We start from the raw sequence: 19,845 nt of genomic DNA, 5'->3' as shown, positions 1-19,845 counted from the left end.
TCCAGGTGGATGGAGGTACCTTCCCCTGCCACTGCAGGAATTGCAAAACAATAGACAATAGACAATAGATGCAGGAGTAGGCCATTCAGCCCTTCGAGCCTGCACCGCCATTCAATATGATCATGGGTGATCTTTCCTAATCAGTATCCTGTTCCAGCCTTATCTCCATAACCCTTGACTCCACTATCTTTAAGAGCTCTATCCAATTCTTTCTTAAATGAATCCAGAGACTGGGCCTCCACTGCCCTCTGGGGCAGAGCATTCCACACAGCCACCACTCTCTGGGTGAAGTAGTTTCTCCTCATCTCTGTCCTAAATAGTCTACCCCGTATTTTTAAGTTGTGTCCTCTGGTTCGGCACTCCCCCATCAGCGGAAATATGTTTCCTCCTGCCAGAGTGTCCAATCCTTTCATAATTCTATACGTTTCAATCAGATCCCCTCTCAGTCTTCTAAACTCAAGGGGATACAAGCCCAGTCGCTCCAGTCTTTCAGTGTAAGGTAGGCCCACCATTCCAGGAATTGACCTCGTGAACCTACGCTGCACTCCCTCAATAGCCAGAATGTCTTTCCTCAAATTTGGAGACCAGAACTGTACACAGTACTCCAGGTGTGGTCTCACCAGGGCCCTGTACAGCTGCAGAAGCACCTCTTTGCTTCTATACTCAATTCCTCTTGTTATGAAGGCCAGCATGCTATTAGCCTTCTTCACGACCTGCTGTACCTGCATGCTTGCCTTCATTGACTGGTGGACAAGAACACCCAGATCTCTCTGAACAGCCCCTTTACCTAATTTGATACCATTGAGGTAGTAATCTGCCTTCCTGTTCTTGCCACCAAAGTGGATAACCAGACATTTACCCACATTAAACTGCATCTGCCATGCATCTGCCCACTCACCTAACTTGTCCAGGTCACCCTGTAATCTCCTAACATCCTCATCACATTGCACCCTGCCACCCAGCTTTGTATCATCAGCAAATTTGCTAATGTTATTGCTGATACCATCTTCTATATCATTTACATATATTGTAAAAAGCTGCGGTCCCAGCACGGATCCCTGCGGTACCCCACTGGTCACTGCCTGCCATTCCGAAATGGAGCCGTTAATCACTGCCCTTTGCTTCCTATTAGCCAACCAATTCTCTATCCAATCTAGTACTTTGCCCCCAATCCCGTGCGCCCTAATTTTACTCACTAACCTCTTGTGTGGGACTTTATCAAAAGCTTTCTGAAAGTCCAGGTACACTACATCCACTGGATCTCCCTCGTCCATCTGCCCACACCACCCCCTCCCCCTCAGCACCATCCAAGACCCCAAAGGATCCTTTCACATTCACAGAAATTTACCTGTACCTCCACCAATGTCACCTACTGAACTGTTGCCCCCGATGGGGTCTCCTCTACATTGGGGAGACAAGACACCACCTTGCGATTGTTTCAGAGAACATCTCTGGGACACCCGCACCAACCAATCCCACCGCCCCGTGGTTGAACACTTCAACTCCCCAATCCCACTCCATCAAGGACATGCAGGTCCTGAGTCCCCTCCATCACCAAACCCTAACCACCCGATGCCTGGAGGAAGAACGCCTCATCTTCTGCCTTGGGACCCTGGACCTAGAAGGGATTGTCATCAGAGGATTCTGAATTGGACATTCCTCAAATCGAATTGGACAATGAGGAAGTTGTCAAAAATTGGGATAAATTATTGAGTTACCTTCCACAAGAAAATCAAAATGACCTGAAAGAGTTATTACTATCACATGGGGAGATATGCAGAAAAAAATGGGAAGCACTAGCATAATTGTGTATGATATAGATATAGGAGATGCTGTTCCAATTAAGCAACATCCTTATAGGCATAACCCTCTAAAGTTGGCATAGGTTCAGGAGATATAGCGCATGCTCCAAGCTGGCATAATCGAAGTGAGTTAATGTGACTGGAGCTCACCCATAGTGCTGGTGTCAAAGCCAGGACGGTACCCAATGGTTATATGTGGACTATCGCAAAGTCAACGCCGTTACAAAGACTGATTCATATCCAATTCCACGCTTGGAGGACTGTATCAAAAAAGTGGGACAAGCAACTTACATTTCTAAGTTGGACTTGCTCAGAGGCCACTGGCAAGTACCTCTGTCAGAGAGAGCAAAGGCAATTTTGGCTTTTGTAACACCAAATGGACTATATCATTTCAAAATCATACCATTTGATATGAAAAAGGCTCCAGCCACATTTCAGAGAGTGACTAATAAGGTCATTGCCGGGTTACCCAATTGTGTGGTGTACATTGGTGACCTGGTGATTTTTAGTCACTTATGGAAGGAACATTTACAGCATTTATCAGACTTGTTCGATCGACTTTGGAAGGCAGGCTTGGTGGTAAACCTCGCTAAAAGTGAATTTGCCAAAGCCCAAGTCACCTTCCTGGGCCATGTTACTGGACATGGACCAATGGCCCAAGAGATGCGAAAATGAAAGTAATTGTGGAATCTCCCATTCCGTCAACGAAAAAGGCAGTACTACTGTTCCTCGAATTGAGTGGATTTTACTGGAAGTTTATGCCGAACTTTAGCAGCGTGGTTGCTCCACTCACCGAATTGTTAAAAAAGGGGCAAGAAGTTTCAGTGGACAGCAGACTGTCAAAAGGCATTTGACAGCCTAAAAACTGTGTGAACCACTGCCCCACACTGAATTAGATAAAGCCTTTCAAGGTGGCTATCGATGCCATTGATGTGGGTGTCAGTGCGATCCTCCTGTAGGAGGATGACGAGGGAATAGAAAGACCTACCAGGTATTTTTCCAGGAAGTTGAATGTTCATCAACAGAAATATCCAACAGTGGAGAAAGAGACTTCAAGTTTGATGTTGGTATTACAACATTTCAGTGTTTATATTACCAGCAATGCATCTGAGACAATTGTATACACTGATCATAACCCATTGATATTGTGGAAAATTTTAAAGACAAACATGTCAGACTGTTTTGATGGAGCTTGTTGTTGCAGCCATTCAATTTGACAATTGTGCATGTGGCAGGTTGTGAAAACGTGTTTACTGATGTGTTATCGAGGCTCCAATGAAATACGGAAGCATTCAGTGGCAGGTGTGCCACGGCCTGAATTTGCATGTGGTTTGGCGTGTTTGCATGTTTATGGTTAATATAGTGAATACGTGTGTTTAGACTGCTAACTGGGTTTTGAAGGGTTAAAAAATGATGCCATCTTTTGGTATTGATGGTTCATGTTTTTTTTAAGGGGGGAGGTGTCACAAAGGTAGTCATTTTTATTTCTAAAAGCTATTCCTTGGCTCAAGCATACTATGGCCTTGATTTCTTTCAGAGGGGCATTAAACCGGGCTGGGCTCCGATCAGTCTGGTTTGGTACAGAGATGAAAAAGATTTTGAGAGACCTTTTGTTTATATGCAAACAGATGAGATGTCAGGCCAAAGTGGTCATGTTTTAGAAGTGACCTGTATAAGAGAGGGGAGTGGTCAGCTCTCTAGCTGAGCTGAGCAATTTTAGTTCAGTCTTCAACTGATTGGAAGTTCAAAGGGGAGCTGTGTGGAATCTCTCTCTCGCTCTCTGCCCTTCAACTTCAACCTGTTAGCATGTGTTCCATTTATACTGGTTTTTAAAGGGAGTTTGCTCATTGGGTCTGTTGTATATATTCGGAACAACATAATTAAGTCCAGTTGGATAGGCTGAGTTCTGTAGGTGTTCTTTATTCTGTTCTTTGTGTTTTATTGTGTAATTTTGTGAATACATTTTTGTCTATATTAAAATCTGGTACTCAACCTCGTGAACTTACTCTGGGTAATTTTCACTGTACACTTGCCAAAACAAATTTCAAAGTTATGATCTGGGGCTACCTACTTAAGAATGTGTTTTGAGTGGTCTGGCCTAGTCCATAACAGGATTAATGTGGATTTCACCAGTTTCCCCATTTCCTTTTCTCCCCTCCCCCCCATCTTATCCCAGTGCCAAGTCTCAAACTTGGCACTGCCCTCGTAAGCTGTCCATTGTCTTTCCCATCTATCTGCTCTACCCTCCTCTCCAATCTATCACTTTCTTTCCCATCTTCATCTACCTATCATATACCTGGCTACCTTCACCTCCCCCCCCCTCCCCCACTCCCAACCCCCCTCCCATTTATCTCTCAGCCCCCTGGCTCACAAGCCTCATTCCTGATGAAGGATTTATGCCCAAAACATCAATTCTCCTGCTTCTCAGATGCTGCCTGACCGGCTGTGCTTTTCCAGCACCACACTCTTGACCCCATTATATTATCTCCCCTCTCCTCCATCTCCTGTCAAAAGTATTTTTAAAAATTCCAAAAGATTCTTTCAGTTCTTAAGAAATCATACCAAACTCAAAACATAAGTGTGCTTCTCTCTCCACAGATGTTGCCAGATCTATAGTCATGGAGCTGTACAGCAGGTAAATCCCTCTAAACCCTTTCCTATTCATGTACCCATCCTGATGTATTTTAAATGTTGTAATTGTACCAGCCTCCATCACTTCCTCTGGCAGCTCATTCCATACACGCACCACCCTCGGTGTGAAAAAGTTGCCCCTCAGGTCCCTTTTAAATCTTTCCCCTCTAGTTTTGGGCTCCCCCACCCTAAGAGAAAGACCTTGGTGATTCATCCTATCCATGCCCCTCATGATTTCATAAACCTTTATCAGGTCACCCCTCGGCCTCTAATGCTCCAGGGAAAATAGTCCCAGTCTGTTCAGCCTCACCCTGTAACTCAAAAGCTCTAACCCTCGCAATGTCCTTGTAAATCTTTTCTGCACCCTTTCAAGTTTCACAACATCGTTCCTGGAACAGGGAGACCAGAATTGAACGCGGTATTCCAAAAGTGGCCTAACCAATGTCCCGTACCAGGTTTATCCAGCATTCTCTGTACTGGTGTCAGTTTGTTATTTCTATTGTCGTTAAGGCCTGTGCTGTGAGATGTTAGTGAGAACAGTGCAGAAAGGATCCTATCCTTTGACATGGGAGTGCAACTAAATAGACCCTCGTGGCCTCAATAGAGAATGGGAAACGCAGCTTTATTCCATTCATTTTCCTTGCTCCCTAGATGAACTGGTTCCTCAGAAACACTTGGCAAGAATGTAAAATAAAGTGATTAGAAAAATAATAACAGGGAAAGAACAAATAACACAGTGCACACTTCAAATTGAGGTACCAATAAACATTTATTAGATTTTTCTGTAAACGTATATAACACCAAAAGTATAACACAAAGTGAATTAATCCAATTAATTTCAAAGGATGCAAGTTTGTACATGGTAATCCCAACAGCAAATTATGACAATATACAAAAGATCAAAAAATCTTCTATATAAAACAGTGAAGAGAGAATTCTTTATCTGCATGTGGGTCTAGACAGAGGAAGTCAGTTATAACCATGCTTGTAACTCGATGTCCCATTGTTCCATTACTGGTCAATTCGTCAGGCAGGAAGGGAATTGTTAATCTGTCTGGCCACCACAGTTAGCCAAGACTGAGACCACAGTCATTGCAAATGGTATACCATTCATTAATAATGAGCAAATAAAGAGAGGGGTGATGAAGTGTGACTGGGAGACAAAGGAAAGGGCGAAGGGAAGCTGGAGGAATAGGGGAGGTGGGTGAGATTCTGTAGGATTGTGCTGGAATACTGCTGGATCCCCCATGAAGATGCTACATATGAAGATGAAGACTCTTCCTGGATGTGCCTGTCAGAGTGACTGTTGGTCTTTACTGCAATTATATGTCAAGAGTGGGATGACCCCAGCTCTGTTTTGTCCTAATTATTCCTCAGAGGGCATCTAAGATGCCACTGAAGATCATCATATTGAGTCTTTAGTGTTTACTCATTATTACTGTATTTAATCCTCTGAAGACATTTGCTGGAGCACTCATTATTAGTGTAGCTAATTCTTAGAGGGTATTTACTGTAGAATGGTTTATTAACAGACTTAGCCCTCAGAGTGTATTTACTATAATACTCAATATTAATTTAATTACTCCCAGAGGATATTTATTGTCGTACAGCTATAGAGTGGTTATTAATGGCACTGACTATTTACCCCTCAGAGGCTGATTACTTCAACACTAATTATTGCCATATTTACACCTCAGTGTTTACTGTGACATTACTATTAAATTCATTCCTCAATCTGTTTATTATCACACGCATCATCATTGTATTTACCCCAAGAGTGTTTACTGTAACACTGATATTACCGTATTTACTGTAACACCGATATTACCGTATTTACTGTAACACCGATATTACCGTATTTGCACTGGGTGTATTTACTGGAACATCAATATTATTGTATTTACCCTGGGAATATTTACTGTCACACCGATATTACCCTAATTACCCCAGGAATATTCACTGTAATGCAATATTACATCATTTACTCTGGGAGTGTTTACTGTAACACCGATATTACCATATTTACCCCAAGTGTATTTACCGTAACACTGATATAACTGTATTTACCCCGGGAATGTTTACTGTCACTCCGATATAACCTTTTTTACCCACAGTGTATTTACTGTAACACCGATATTACCAAATTTACTGTAACACCGATATTACGTATTTACCCCGGGAGTATTTACTGTCACTCTGATATTACCGTATTTACCTGGAGGATGTTTAATGTAACACCAATATTACCGTATTTACCCTGGGATTATTTACTGTCACTCTGATATTACCGTATTTACCTGGAGGATGTTTAATGTAACACCGATATTACGTATTTACCCTGGGATTATTTACTGTCACTCTGATATTACCGTATTTACCTGGAGGATGTTTAATGTAACACTGATGTTACTGTATCTTCCCCAGTAATGTTTACTTTAACTCCAATATTACGATACTCACTTGATTGTATTTACTGTAACACTTATATCACTGTATTTATCCTGGCAGTATTTACTGCAATGCTGATATTACCATATTTACCCTGGATGTGTTCACTGTAACACTGATATTACTACCAAGGAATGGGCAAGCAAAGATTGGAGGCAAGGACAGGAGGGTGTCTCTCAGTGCCAACCCCTTGTTCCCTTTTCCAGTCCCTGACTGTCATGTATTGGTGCAAATAGAGGGTGCCTCCCAGCCCAGTCGGTACGTCAGAAAATAGCTACTTGCTGGGAAGTTGGGGGGGGGGTGGGGAAGCGTGCTAATGTCAGGTGAGGGTTTTAAGTGGTCATTAATCTAATCGGTTACGTATCATTCATGGTCCTTCTTGCCCAGAATCAAATTGCTGAAGTGCTGAGAAGGGACCGTGTATCCCTCCTGGGCCAACTTACCGAATTGTTTACCCCTCCTGCATTTTCCTCACTGCCTTAGGGAGAGGAAAAGCTTGCGATCGATGTGGGTATATATCTATGTGTATGTCTGTGAATATGTATGTGTGTATTTGTGCCTGTATGTGGGTGCATGCCTGTGTGCGTATGCGTATATATTTGTGTGTGTGTGTATAAATGTGTGCACACCTGTATCTGTGTATATGTGTCTGTGTGTGTCTGTGTATATATCTATATGTCCCTTTGTGCATACGTATCTGTGCATATATGTGTGCACGTATGCCTATGTATATGTATGTGTGTGCGTGTGTATGTACTCATCTCCAGTTGTGTGATTGATTCCCTCTACCAACACAGTTCCCTCTGGATGCTGTGGACTGTACTTAGGGTACAGTCAGAACTGCACAGGCATTTATTATTGCTGTACTGTTGAGCAGAGCAATTCAATCCAGCCACAAGCTACAGACAGTGACTAACCGAGGGAACAGCCCTGAATGGCCTGCTGGTATGAACCAAGGGATTGTGACTCACTGGCAGACTGCGGACATTAAAAAGCAGCCAGTTGATTGAAGGGGAAAGGATACATGTTACACTTCAGGCTGACTTCCTCTGAAAGCACCCGGCTCGCTGGTACATGTCATGTACCTGGACAACACCGACCACGGTTACACACCAATTTTAACGTGACAAATTGCCTGGCTGTCCAACTGAACCAGACGGCTACACACAAACATACGCCATCAAACAGAGTCGGGAATATTTACACTGCACAGGTGGACAGGAAGAATTGCAAGGAGGATACACCCCCTGAACTCCCATTTCCATTTCCCAACCAAAAATCACCAAATCAAAGAGAGCTCACTCCTCAAAGAAGGTGAAAATACATCAGGACAGCTACTTTGTCCATTAAAGCCCTCTCGCTTTCCTCAACCATCCGTGTCGATGCAGCAGCTACTGGTTTGAAAGAGAAAAGAATGAAATTTGTACATTGACCAGCAGACGTGTAGCCCACTGTTGGAACGCGATGGCTCTGAGCAGGGATCTGATCATATTTCCTGTTGTGTGGGAGGTCGCTGTGTCACCCTGCGTGCCCAGTTTGTCACCCAGAGGCATGGAATGGTAACTCTTCCAGCAGACAAGTCTCTGGTCTCCAAGGCACATGCCAGAAGAAAAACCATTGGGGGATGGGACGTGGTGCCCACTAAGTATAGAAGGAAAATCTAAATGTTGTCTTTTAACATTGAGGGGATGATAGTTCAAGGAGGCATAGGTTTTGAGAGGAGTTGGGGTGAAAAAGGACTATGTGATTAACAAGCAGGAACCATCCAGTCAGGTAAGCAGTTTGGTTTCTTTGAGGAGTGGGTCCTCTGACATTCCCAAGATAAATACGTGGGAACAAGTTGACATTAGCTGATGGGAGCATGGTGGGTGTAGGAGGTGGTGATGAAACCTTCAGGAATTTGTGCCAACCGTGACCTGAGTGTCATGCAAACACTTCAGGTGATCTTGAGACTGTGGAATGCCCCATCTCTCCCAAGGGACACTTATAGCCAGTCTGACTCCACGTGGCATACCATATCAAACAGGCTGAGTTGTTCCTCAACCATTGAATCCTACACTGTCACCTCCCAGAATCAGGTGGGACAGCAACGCTGATCTGTGAGATTCTGCTTGTGATTTCTTTACCATAGCATGACCGAAAGCTTAAATGTATCTTTTGTGAAGGGATTGGGATACGGCAGTGTGAACAGGATGGATGGAGTAAGCAGGGGGTTGATGAAAGACAGAAAGAGTCTTGGACAACCTCCGACCAACACTTTTCACATTGATCTATCTATCTTGGTTTAACAAGAGTGGTCACTGCAGTACAGAGGCTCAAATCAACCAGGGCCACAGGAGGGTGTACCTGAATGACCAGCCTTTGAAACTACATCGAACAGGAATGCCTCACTGGGCCATCTCATTGCATCACAGCATCTGATCGCATCTAATAGCATTGCAAGTCAGGTTTATTTTAAAACAGCTGTTGACACAAGATGGATATAGGTATCCTGAAGTCCACTGCTATGCAAATTGCCACAAAGCACCTTTTTGAGCTTTATCACTCACACACAGTCCTTAGAAAAGACCAGGCCTTTAGAACCAAGAGCCCCTCATGTTTATTTGGCAAAGATGATGAGGGGAAGACACATCCTTGCTGTCTCTGAAGGTCACTGAGTTCAAACCAAACAATAACTCTGTCCCTCCAGCCGGACACTTTGCTGCAGAATTGACTCTTTAGGTGGAAACTTGCTGGGTGTTTTTTCTTCTTCATTAATGATGGGAAAGGCAAAAGAGTGAGCTAGCTTTGTGTGTGTGTGTCGCTGTGTGCATACGTGTCTGTGTGCGCATGTCTGTGTGCATGTGTGTCTGTGTGCATGCATGTCTGTGTGCATGCATGTCTGTATGCATGCGTGTCTGTGTGCGTGTCTGTATGCATGCATGTCTGTATGCGCATGTCTGTGTGCATGCGTGTCTGTATGCATGCGTGTCTGTGTGCGCATGTCTGTGTGCATGCGTGTCTGTGTGTGCGTGTCTGTGTGCACGTGTGTCTGTGTGCAAGCGTGTCTGTGTATGCGTGCTGTTTAAAATCCTGAAGCTCTGCGATCCCAGTGCCCACTCGACCAGGGCCCAGAATTCCACTCATTTGCACACAACCTTGTCAAACACATTTCCATAAATCAGCGGGACACCAGTGAGGTGTAGGAGCACAGTACCTCAGAGTGGATGGTTTCCCTGAGTGCTTTGTGTCCTTGCCAGGTTTAACCCAGGTAGCTGGATTATCCGATCGTTTCTCTCCTGCACAGAGAGGGCTGACATCAACATGTTCCTGGCCAGACTACACCAGTAACCATCAGGCACCTTTACCAGCTGCTGGTCAGCTAATAGCTGGAATGAGCCTACTCACCCATGGCTAGTGTGGCATCTGTATCACACACAAATTGCTGACAGAGGTGGGATTTTTAAATCACTGAAAATGGGGCGGTGAAAATGACACCTGCTGTCAGCTCATGGTCTCGAATTTGCTCAAATTCCAATCAGCAGTCATTCGAATCATTTCCCAAACCACATACCCTCTGACTCGCCAGTGCATTGCATATTCTCAGCCTATCATCAGTTTGAAACCACACAAAAAAAAACTCTAGCTGTCAAAAAGCAGAAAACGCTCTTTTTGGGATTTGGAAAGCTGATGTTACGAGGTTACATGTGCGTTATAAAAGTTATGTCAAAAAGTAAGAACAATTAACACCCATTGTTGCCCATTTGTTTCATAGTGGTATGAGCAGTACACATCATGCAAGGTTTATATTAGACACAAGAGTACACAATTTAATAACAGTCCACAGTAATACAACAGCTCAAAGAGATAGTCCAAGAAAGTTAAAAAAAAAAGTTAACACCAAACAACAGAGAACCAACTGGATCCTTAAAAAGTCATTGCATCAAGGATTGATACCTGACAACTTATTCCAATGACTTGATTCACTTGTGAAATCTCTCAGTGGAGGGTTTTAACTTTGATTGCATAGACTTGCAATCTACTCTTACCTGTCGCATGAAAAGAACAACACTGTTTTGTTTTTAAAATCACAATCCAGTGCATATGGGTACCTTTCAGTTTAACCAGGACAGGGTGTGTTGGGCTATGGGATCCTTACATTACTATTGACAAATATACTAGGGCAAGACATTCCAGAGAGATGTACCTTCCCTCACTAGTTTCTGGGCAAAGAGCTCCCTCCCACTCCTCAGGATACTGGCATCGCATTGCACTGTCGTGAAGTTTGTAGTAAGTTCATCATAAAATTGTGCTTGTCCATTGTGCTAAGATCAAAGACAGAGTCTGGGGAGGAGATTGTGCAGTGACAATATTTAATTAATGCCCTTTTTGCCAGTAGCAGATGGATACGCTCCACCAGAAACCATTTACAGTGGCACCTTAACCATCGATTGGGTCAGAAGCCAGTTTTTCTCACATTAGTTGTTGTGCTATGCCAAGGGCTTCTGGGGTTGCGTGGGATGGGGGCGAAGGTTCACCTACCCTGTCCATCTCTGGCTGGTTAGGGAACTCCATCCTTAGCTGATCGGGATTGCAGTGCATTCAGTGTTCAAACAACAAATAACTGCGCATAGTCCAACCAGGCAATGTGTCTGAATAGAATATCAGTTTCCTACATTTACTGTATTTGACGTGTCGTTCATATTGGCTCAGTACATTCTTACTCCTGCAGGAGGCACTGTTTTATCTAAGGGCAGGTATCTAGGCTTCCGGCTGACTTTATACATTTCACTGATACTAGAAGAGTTTGCTCAAATTTAAGGGGAACTCTGAACCCTATTACTATCTCAAAACTGTTCTGAACATAAGTGTCATTAATGACAAGGGATCTCTGATCTCACTGGTGCAGTGCAAGGTGACGCCCTTTCCTCCCTTTCTGAGGGTAGCTATGCTGGTGCGTTAAGCTGGGACAAGGGTAGATCGAGTGTGAGGGGTTTTAAACACCAGCTGTAGCACAGATCCACCTTGCCACCTCCCGGTCAGGCCCATCAACCTGGAGTCTGGGTTTTGCTCGCAGGATTCTTGAAGTATGGGAGTGAGTCAGGATAGTAATTCAAGTTCTGGTGCAGAGGAAGGCTTTTGAAAGGCTCAAGACAGGAACAACCTTTCTGCTTACCCCTCACACACACACTGGAATGTTTAATTCAATTCCTTCTGGTCCCTGAAGGAAGAAGATATTCTGATGTGGAAAGTTCAGAGAATTGGTCCACAGCCTTCTGGAATGGGCTTAGCATCATCTGTGATAGCTCAATCACCCTAACACCTCACTGACAAACTGGGGAAACCCTGTGCCGAAGGGTGACTCCTCGGGCCTAGTTTAGTGGCTAATGTTGCCCATTTCCAAGAATGCTGTGCGTGACATGGCCGTGGACCCACCTGGCAGGATTCACACTTTTGACTTCAAGGAAGGTGGGACGAGGGCGGGAACGTGGTATCGTCACTGGACTAAAGCACTTGAGGGTTTTACTAAACGGCAGTGGAGCGAGCATAAAGCCGGATCACATCCCTGAGAATGGCCAATCCTGAGAAGGTGGGTCGATGACGTGTTGTGCTTGACGGTAACGCTAACTGTACAGCTGGCAAAATCCACCGTGGCACACCGGGAACCTCAAAAGCCCTGGCTGTGCAGCAATGGAAATTCAATTAAGCTGCTGTACAATGTGAGCAATAAACTGAATGGCACAAACAATTCTCCATCAGGTCAAAGGCTGAGGGCGGGGTGAGTGGGATGATGGGTTTGCATGTGGAGCAACTGTGACCTTTGCACTTGTGCTGAATTTGGTTGTACCCACTGGGCTGCCCAGCTCAGTCCCACTCCCGCCGCTTGGAAATCTGAAAAGTACTAATACACAGTTACTGGAAAAAGCCAAACAGAATCCCCTTTACCAGCTCCAGTATTCACTATTTGGACCTTAAGCTAAAACAACCACATTTAGATGAAAAGAACGAGAAAGGAAAAGGATTTTGACATGTTATCATTTTGTTTCCTGTCGGATGAACAACCTCAGCAGAGTTTCGGGAGGGAGAGGGGGCTCATGGGTGATAGGACTGGGTGTCTCTCTTTCTCTCTCTCTCTCTCTGTCCCCTCAGCTTTCGTGGTCCCATGGTTCCTCCTCAACAATTGTGTGGTCAGCAGCTGTGCCATTTTTGGCCTTGGTCACCTGGAAGTAATGTGAAGGGAAATCTAACTCAGGCAGAGCAAGGCACTTCAGATAAAGAGAAATATCAAAATCAAGAGAGCAGGAGCGAGTTGCGTGCTGAAAATTTCCTGTTCAGGTGATGCTTGTGTATCCAATCAGTATTTGAGCCCAGAGAGGTTACTGAACTGACATAATCCCCCCTCAGCATTGAGCTAAAAATGATAGCGGTGATTTCACATTGACAATACACGTGACAGCAGACCTGCCACATTGTACATCTCCCTTGACTTTTTCATTGGAATAAAAATTGAGATTGTAATGAAAGGCAATTCAATCACTCAAAATCAACCACCGCCCCACAACCCCAACAGCTCATATCTTGAGGTCACACCTCGTTTCATCAACCTTCCAAAGCAGCCCCTCCAAAAAATGACTCAAATTCACTTCATTGTGTGCTGTCGTATCATTTCTGCCTGTTCACTCCATCTCAAGTTTTCCTTTTGAGGTCTGATCTGTCAGGCAGATGTGCTAAACCTCACACGATTCTGACCAATGGCCACCACAGAGAGCGCACAGCCCCAGGGATGGTGGCCATGTTGGATTCTTTCTGCTTCATGGAGTCAGAGAAGTCTACAGCACAGTAACAGCCCTTCAGCTCATCAAATCTGTGTTAAAAACAACTTCCTGGCAATATCCAGTTGGTCTGTCGCTTTCTCAAGCTGCCCTTGAAGGCGTGAATGATGTTTGTTGAAACCTGCGTGGCTATTGATGGCCAGAGTTGACATTAACAGGAGCAGCAAGGTTTGTGCCTGTCACAGTGTGTTTGTCATTACTGAACTAAAGAGACCACCATAAGGTCAGTGATTAGTTGGAGAAGCCTCTTCCATATTTTTATATATTGTTGATTTTATATATTTTTGTTCAATTGCCAGCTAATGGAGGACTGGAAGGTTTTAAATTGGGGCTTTCGTTTATAATATCTCACTTAAGAGACAACGCCTCTGACACTGACAGCACCCACTCAGTCCTGCCCTGGGACTCTGGGCCATGACTGTGTTCTGCTTCAGGATTTGAACCTTCTGACCAACTTGTCTGTTACCAACTGACATTTTGACGAAGGGAATACAGGACAGGATGACCCCAACCCCATTTTAGAATTCAATCTAAGGATTAGTCTCCGTGGCTTGTGTTCAACTTTTCATAGATTCCCTACAGCTTGGAAGCAGGCTCTTCAGCCCCATCGAGTGCACACTGACCCTCTACACCCGAAACTATCCCCCTACCCTATCTCCGTAACTCTGCATTTCCTATGGATAGCCCACCTAGCCTGCATATCCATGTGAGAGGAAACCCATGCAGACACGGGGAGACTGTACAAACTTCACGCAAACAGTTGTCTGAGGATGGGATTGAACCTGGGCCTCTGAGGCAGCAATGCTAACCACTGAGTCACAATTGCCTCACTCAATAATAGTAACTTAACAACTTCATCAACTTATATTTTGAGGGTGGGGTTTCAGAGCTCATAGTCCCCAAAGGACCAACCTCCTGTGAGGACAAATTGAACTGAAGTAAGTTTGAGTTTTTTTTTTGGCAATATAAAAAGGCTGTTTTGTTCTCCTTGGCTGAATACGAGACCGAAAGTCTCAATCTGCTGCTCCTTCCTCAAGCTCGGAAACCCACAGTTCAGCAAAGGCCCCGGGATACTCCAGAGGACACACATACAGGAAACCCCAAAGGACAGAAGAAACGAAGATGTTCAGAGCAGAACGCGTTCATCAGTACATACAGACGATGAGGGGGGTGGAATGAATAGACATGTGTAAAAATATAGCCATATACATTACAGACACATGAGCTCAACAAATGCTTGTGATGAACATAATTCATAGATTAACAGTCTGTATACCCCAAAACACCAGCCTGGCCAACAGAGCTTCATATGGTATGTATTCCTGATGAAGGGCTTTTGCCCGAAACACCGATTTTACTGCTCCTCGGATGCTGCCTGAACTGTTGTGCTTTTCCAGCACCACTCTAATCTAGACTCTGGTTTCCAGCATCTGCAGTCATTGTTTTTACCTATGGTATCGCAATCAATGGCTCGCACCTCTAGTGTCTCACATACACAAGATATGGTTGTTGTTGTTTTGTAGCAGATAAAGAACCCACCTTCAGCTACCTGCGCTGAGGCTGCAGAAATTATGGAGTTATTCAGATTTACGTTCATTCCCAGGGAACATTACAATTCGCAGAATGGGGAGATAGCACTTGTTCTGATTCGATGAAATTATCTGAAAGATCTCCCCTTGTCCCTGTGTCTGGGTGTCCATGAGCATCTCCACTAATCATGATATTCACCTCACAAGGATAAACATCAATCCATCACTGAATCTCACCACTAGGGTTCAGTGGGGAGGGCAAAAGTTATTTCTTCATTTTTAAAGAACAAGGGAGAAGGATTGATAATGACGGTGTTGGGACTTAATCAGAAAAGGTGACCATCACAATGTACAAGGGCACCAGCTGAATATGGGAGGTAGCTGGCACCTTCACCTCACCATCTGGGGGGGATGGGTGGGAGGTAGGTGGCACCTTCACCTCACCATCTTGGGGGGGACAGGGGGAGGTGTCACGAGGAGCAACATCCTCTCTGGGCCCCTCAAAAGAACATTTCTCCCTCCCAACCTCCAATTCTGGCCTGTCTCACTTTTCAACCAATTGTCATCACGCCCATCAATCACTGACCCCCTCCTCCCTCACTCACTCACCCTCCCTCAACTACTCACCTCCCTCAACCACTCATGCCTCGATCACTGAGCCCTCCCTCAATCACTGACCCCCTAAACCCTGACCCCTTGCTCATTCACCCCCTCAATCACTAACTCGCTCTCCTTTATTCACTGACCACTCCCTCAACTACCCCTCCCCTTATACTTCCCTTAATCAATCACTCATCTCCCTCATTGACTCACCCTCAATTAGTCACTCCTCCCTCAAACACTCACCCTCTCTCAATCACTGAGCCGTCCCTCAATCACTGCCCTCCCCTTCCCTCCATCACTGACCCCACCCCTCCCCCGATGCCCATCAGCTCTGGGGGCTATCCTCTTGCTTACCTGGACGAGGGTTCTCGGTTTATCACGTTGACTACATCCACCCCCTGGCTTCCTCATCCCCTTTTGTTCCCACTCACTAAAGAGGTTAGTTCGCTGAGTTGGCTGGATGGCTGGTTTGCAATGTACCCAGACAGTGTGGGGTCAATTCCTGCACAAGGCAAGGAGGTCACCATGATGCCTATGACCCTAACTCCCCCTTTCCATTCCCAACCTCACTGAGACGTGGCACGTCTCAGATTAATCTCTCCACCCGTCGTCTCTCACTGTGTTAAACTGGCACTGAGGCTGGAACATACAATATACGTTCTCCTTTCACTGCCAGGGAGACCTCAGCTTTAAGAGGACAAAAGGAATCTGGAGAAGTTGAATTATGTAAATTTTCATCAATACTTTATAATGGATGTATTTCATCTACACAACCTGTCCTCAGAAGGTTATAAGGGATATGGCATTAAATTCAAGTGTCTGAAAGAAGCAGAGTAGACACTATTATAACAAACTGATGCTCCCTTTATCTCTTTATAAATTTTGTGAAGCTCCTAGCCACAGTGAGAGTTGAGGTATATATCGACTGATATAACAAACAGATGGGAATGGAGAGAGTTGGATGGAAACAAGGCAGTGTTAAATGCAGGTCTCGATATCGGTGTATATCAAATGTACCTTGCCATCCTTTTCTTCCACTGTGTTGTTGCCTGAGTAATTGCCAGGGTTCGAGTTATTCTCCTGGTAGGCCTTTGTGCCATCGTGCAATAGGACAGCCTTCAGCAACCGCTCCTCTTCCAGCCGAGCGTGTTGGGCATCGATATTTGCCAGCTCCTCCCTCGATAGGTGGAAGACGATGCCAGCTCCAAAAGAGTCACCGACGACATTCACAGAGGTCCTCATCCGGTCTCTGCAATGAGACAGGCAAAATACAAAGACAACTACTCAGATTCCCACGACAACCGTGTCTGAGGTGACGACACTGCTATGTCACAATGTTGAGGGGATGGACAGGGACACACACACACACATACACACACCCGGGTTCGATTCCAGCCTCGGGCGACTGTCTATGTGGAGTTTGCACATTCTCCCCCTGTCTACGTGAGTTTTCTTTAGATGCTCCGGTTTCCTCTCACAAGCCAAAGATGTGCAGGTTAGGCGAATTAGCCATGCTAAATTGTGTTCAGGTATGTGTAGGTTAGGAGCGTTAGTCAGGGGTTACTATAGGATAATAGGGTAGGGGAATGGGTCTGGGTGGGATACTCTTCAGGGGGTCGGTTTGGACTTGTGGAGCAGAATGGCCTGTTTCCACACTGTAGGGATTCTATGATTCACACAGACAGATACACACACGCACACAGCATGTTTCTGAAAAGCAGTTTGTGTAGTGCTCTTCTGAGGCACCATGAGCATCTATAAACAGAGACTGCATTTTCATAGCACCGGTCACCACCACTACACAGTGGAAACAGTTTTACTGCCACAAAGTACCTTTTCTTTAATTGCAGTCACTGTGGTAGGAAACATGACAGCCAATCTACACACAGGTAGGTGTGTGTGTGTGTGTGTGTGTGTGTGTGTGTATGTGTGTGTGTCTGTGTGTGTGTGTGTGTGTGTGTGTGTGTGTGTGTGTATATATGTGTGTGTCTGTGTGTGTGTGTGTATATGTGTCTGTGTCTGTGTGTGTCTGTGTGTATGTCTGTGTGTGTGTGTGTGTAATCTGCACACAGGTAGGGTGTGTTTGTGTGTGTGTGTGTCTGTGTGTGTGTGTAATCTGCACACAGGTAGGGTGGGTGTGTGTTTGTGTGTGTGTTTCTGTGTGTGGGTGTGTCTGTGTGTGTGTGTCTGTGTGTGTGTGTAATCTGCACACAGGTAGGGTGGGTGTGTGTTTGTGTGTGTGTGTGTGTCTGTGTGTGTGTGTCTGTGTGTGTGTGTGTAATCTGCACACAGGTAGGGTGGGTGTGTGTTTGTGTGTGTGTACGTGTTTGTGTCTGTGCACGTTAACTCATTCTAACCTCTACATGTATGTAAGCAGGTGTTAGTGAGGGGGTCTGAAAACTCCAGATTTGGCAGGAAGTTAAGGTTGGGAAGTGGCACTGATGGAATATTGATGTGCTGATCCCAAAGAGCGAGCTGGGGAATTTGGGAATGCTATGTACTTTGCTGGAATATTGAGCTGAGAACTGGGGTATTGTTTATGCACCTTAGCCAAATACTAATGGGGAAGTGAGCAGACTTTTCCACATTAAAATAGGAGATTCCAGACATTCCTGGGGATGTAATGCCGCTGCCTGTACTGCAATCCCATTGGTTGATTTCAGAATGGTTGAGGGAAGGGTCTGAATACCCCAGCCTCTCCTTGCCACTGAGGGAAATTCTTTCATTCAGGTCCTCTGACAGTGGAACATCTGAATTAATAAGAACAGAAGAAATAGAAACTGGAGAAGGCCATTCAGCCCCTCAACCCTTCAACTGGATCGTGGCTAATCCGACATTCCTCACATCCACTTTCCTGCCCTTTCCCTGTATTCCCCAATTGATCGAGAATCTATCTGTTGGAGCCTTAACCATAGACACGGACTCTGCCCCCACTCTGTGGCGAGGAATTCCAAAGACACTCAACCCTCTGAGAGAAGAAATTCCTCCCCATCCCGGAATTAAAGTGGTGCCCCCTTATTCTGAGACGATACCCTCTGGTCCTAGATTTTCCTATGAGGGGAATCTTTATCCGATCAAACCTATTCAGAATCCGATATCTCTCATTCTTGTAAACTGCAGTGAGTGGAGTCCCAACCTGTTTACCCTTTGCTCATGAGACAATTCTTTCATTCCAAGGATCATCCCAGTGAACCTTCTCCGAACTGCCTCCAATGGAATAACACCTTTCCTTAAACAAAGGGACTAAAGCTGCTCACAGTACTCCAGGTGTGGTCTCACCATCACCTCGTACAGTAGCAGTAAGCTTTCACTACTCTTCGACTCCAGCCTCATTGAAATAAGGGCCAATATTCCATCAACCTTGCTGACTTACCTGCTGTTCCTGTGTGCTCGCCTCCTGTGTTTCGTACTTAAGTACCCTCTAAGTTCTTTTGTGTTGCAGCTTTGTGCAGTTTTTCCCCATTTAAACAATAGAACATTCTACAATACAGCGCAGAACAGGCCCTTCGGCCCTCGATGTTGTGCTGACCTGCGAACTAATCTAAGCCCATCCCCCTCCACTATCCCATCATCATCCATGTGCTTATCCAAGGATTGTTTAAATCTCCCTAATGTGGCTGAGTTAACTACATTGACAGGCAGGGCATTCCACGCCCTTACCACTCTGAGTAAAGAAACCTGCCTCTGACATCTATCTCAAATCTATCACCCCTCAATTTATAGCTGTGCCCCCTTGTACAAGCTGACATCATTATCCTAGGAAAAAGACTCTCACTATCTACCCTATCTAATCCTCTAGTCATCTTGTACGTCTCTATCATATCCCCTCTTAGTCTTCTTCTCTCCAATGAGAACAGACCCAAGTCTCTCAGCCTTTCCTCACAAGACCTTCCCTTGAGACCGGGCAAAATCCTGGTAATTCTCCTCTGCACCTTTTCCAATGCTTCCACATCTTCCTGTAATGGGGTGACCAGGACTGTGCACAATATTTTAAGTGTGGCTACACTAGCGTTTTGTGAC

The 19,845-nt window shown here is 45.0% G+C and overlaps 1 protein-coding gene across 2 annotated transcripts in view; it reads right to left on the bottom strand.

The window, feature by feature from the left end:
• Positions 1–5,183: 5,183 nt before the first annotated feature.
• LOC140493421 (excitatory amino acid transporter 2-like) overlaps positions 5,184–19,845 on the bottom strand; it is a 274,102-nt gene continuing 259,440 nt past the window's right edge. For both annotated transcript variants that reach the window (XM_072591843.1, XM_072591844.1), the window contains 2 exons: positions 16,843–17,074; positions 5,184–13,081 (listed from right to left, as the gene is read on the bottom strand). In XM_072591843.1, the coding sequence (XP_072447944.1) occupies positions 13,007–13,081; positions 16,843–17,074 (307 nt within the window). In that variant the 3' untranslated portion in view covers positions 5,184–13,006. The remainder of the gene's footprint in view (positions 13,082–16,842; positions 17,075–19,845) is intronic.

This window comes from Chiloscyllium punctatum, chromosome 22, assembly GCF_047496795.1.
Source record: "Chiloscyllium punctatum isolate Juve2018m chromosome 22, sChiPun1.3, whole genome shotgun sequence".
Taxonomy (NCBI): Eukaryota; Metazoa; Chordata; class Chondrichthyes; order Orectolobiformes; family Hemiscylliidae; genus Chiloscyllium; species Chiloscyllium punctatum.
Note: the sequence above shows the minus strand (reverse complement) of the source record. Positions and strands in the feature narration are given on the sequence as shown.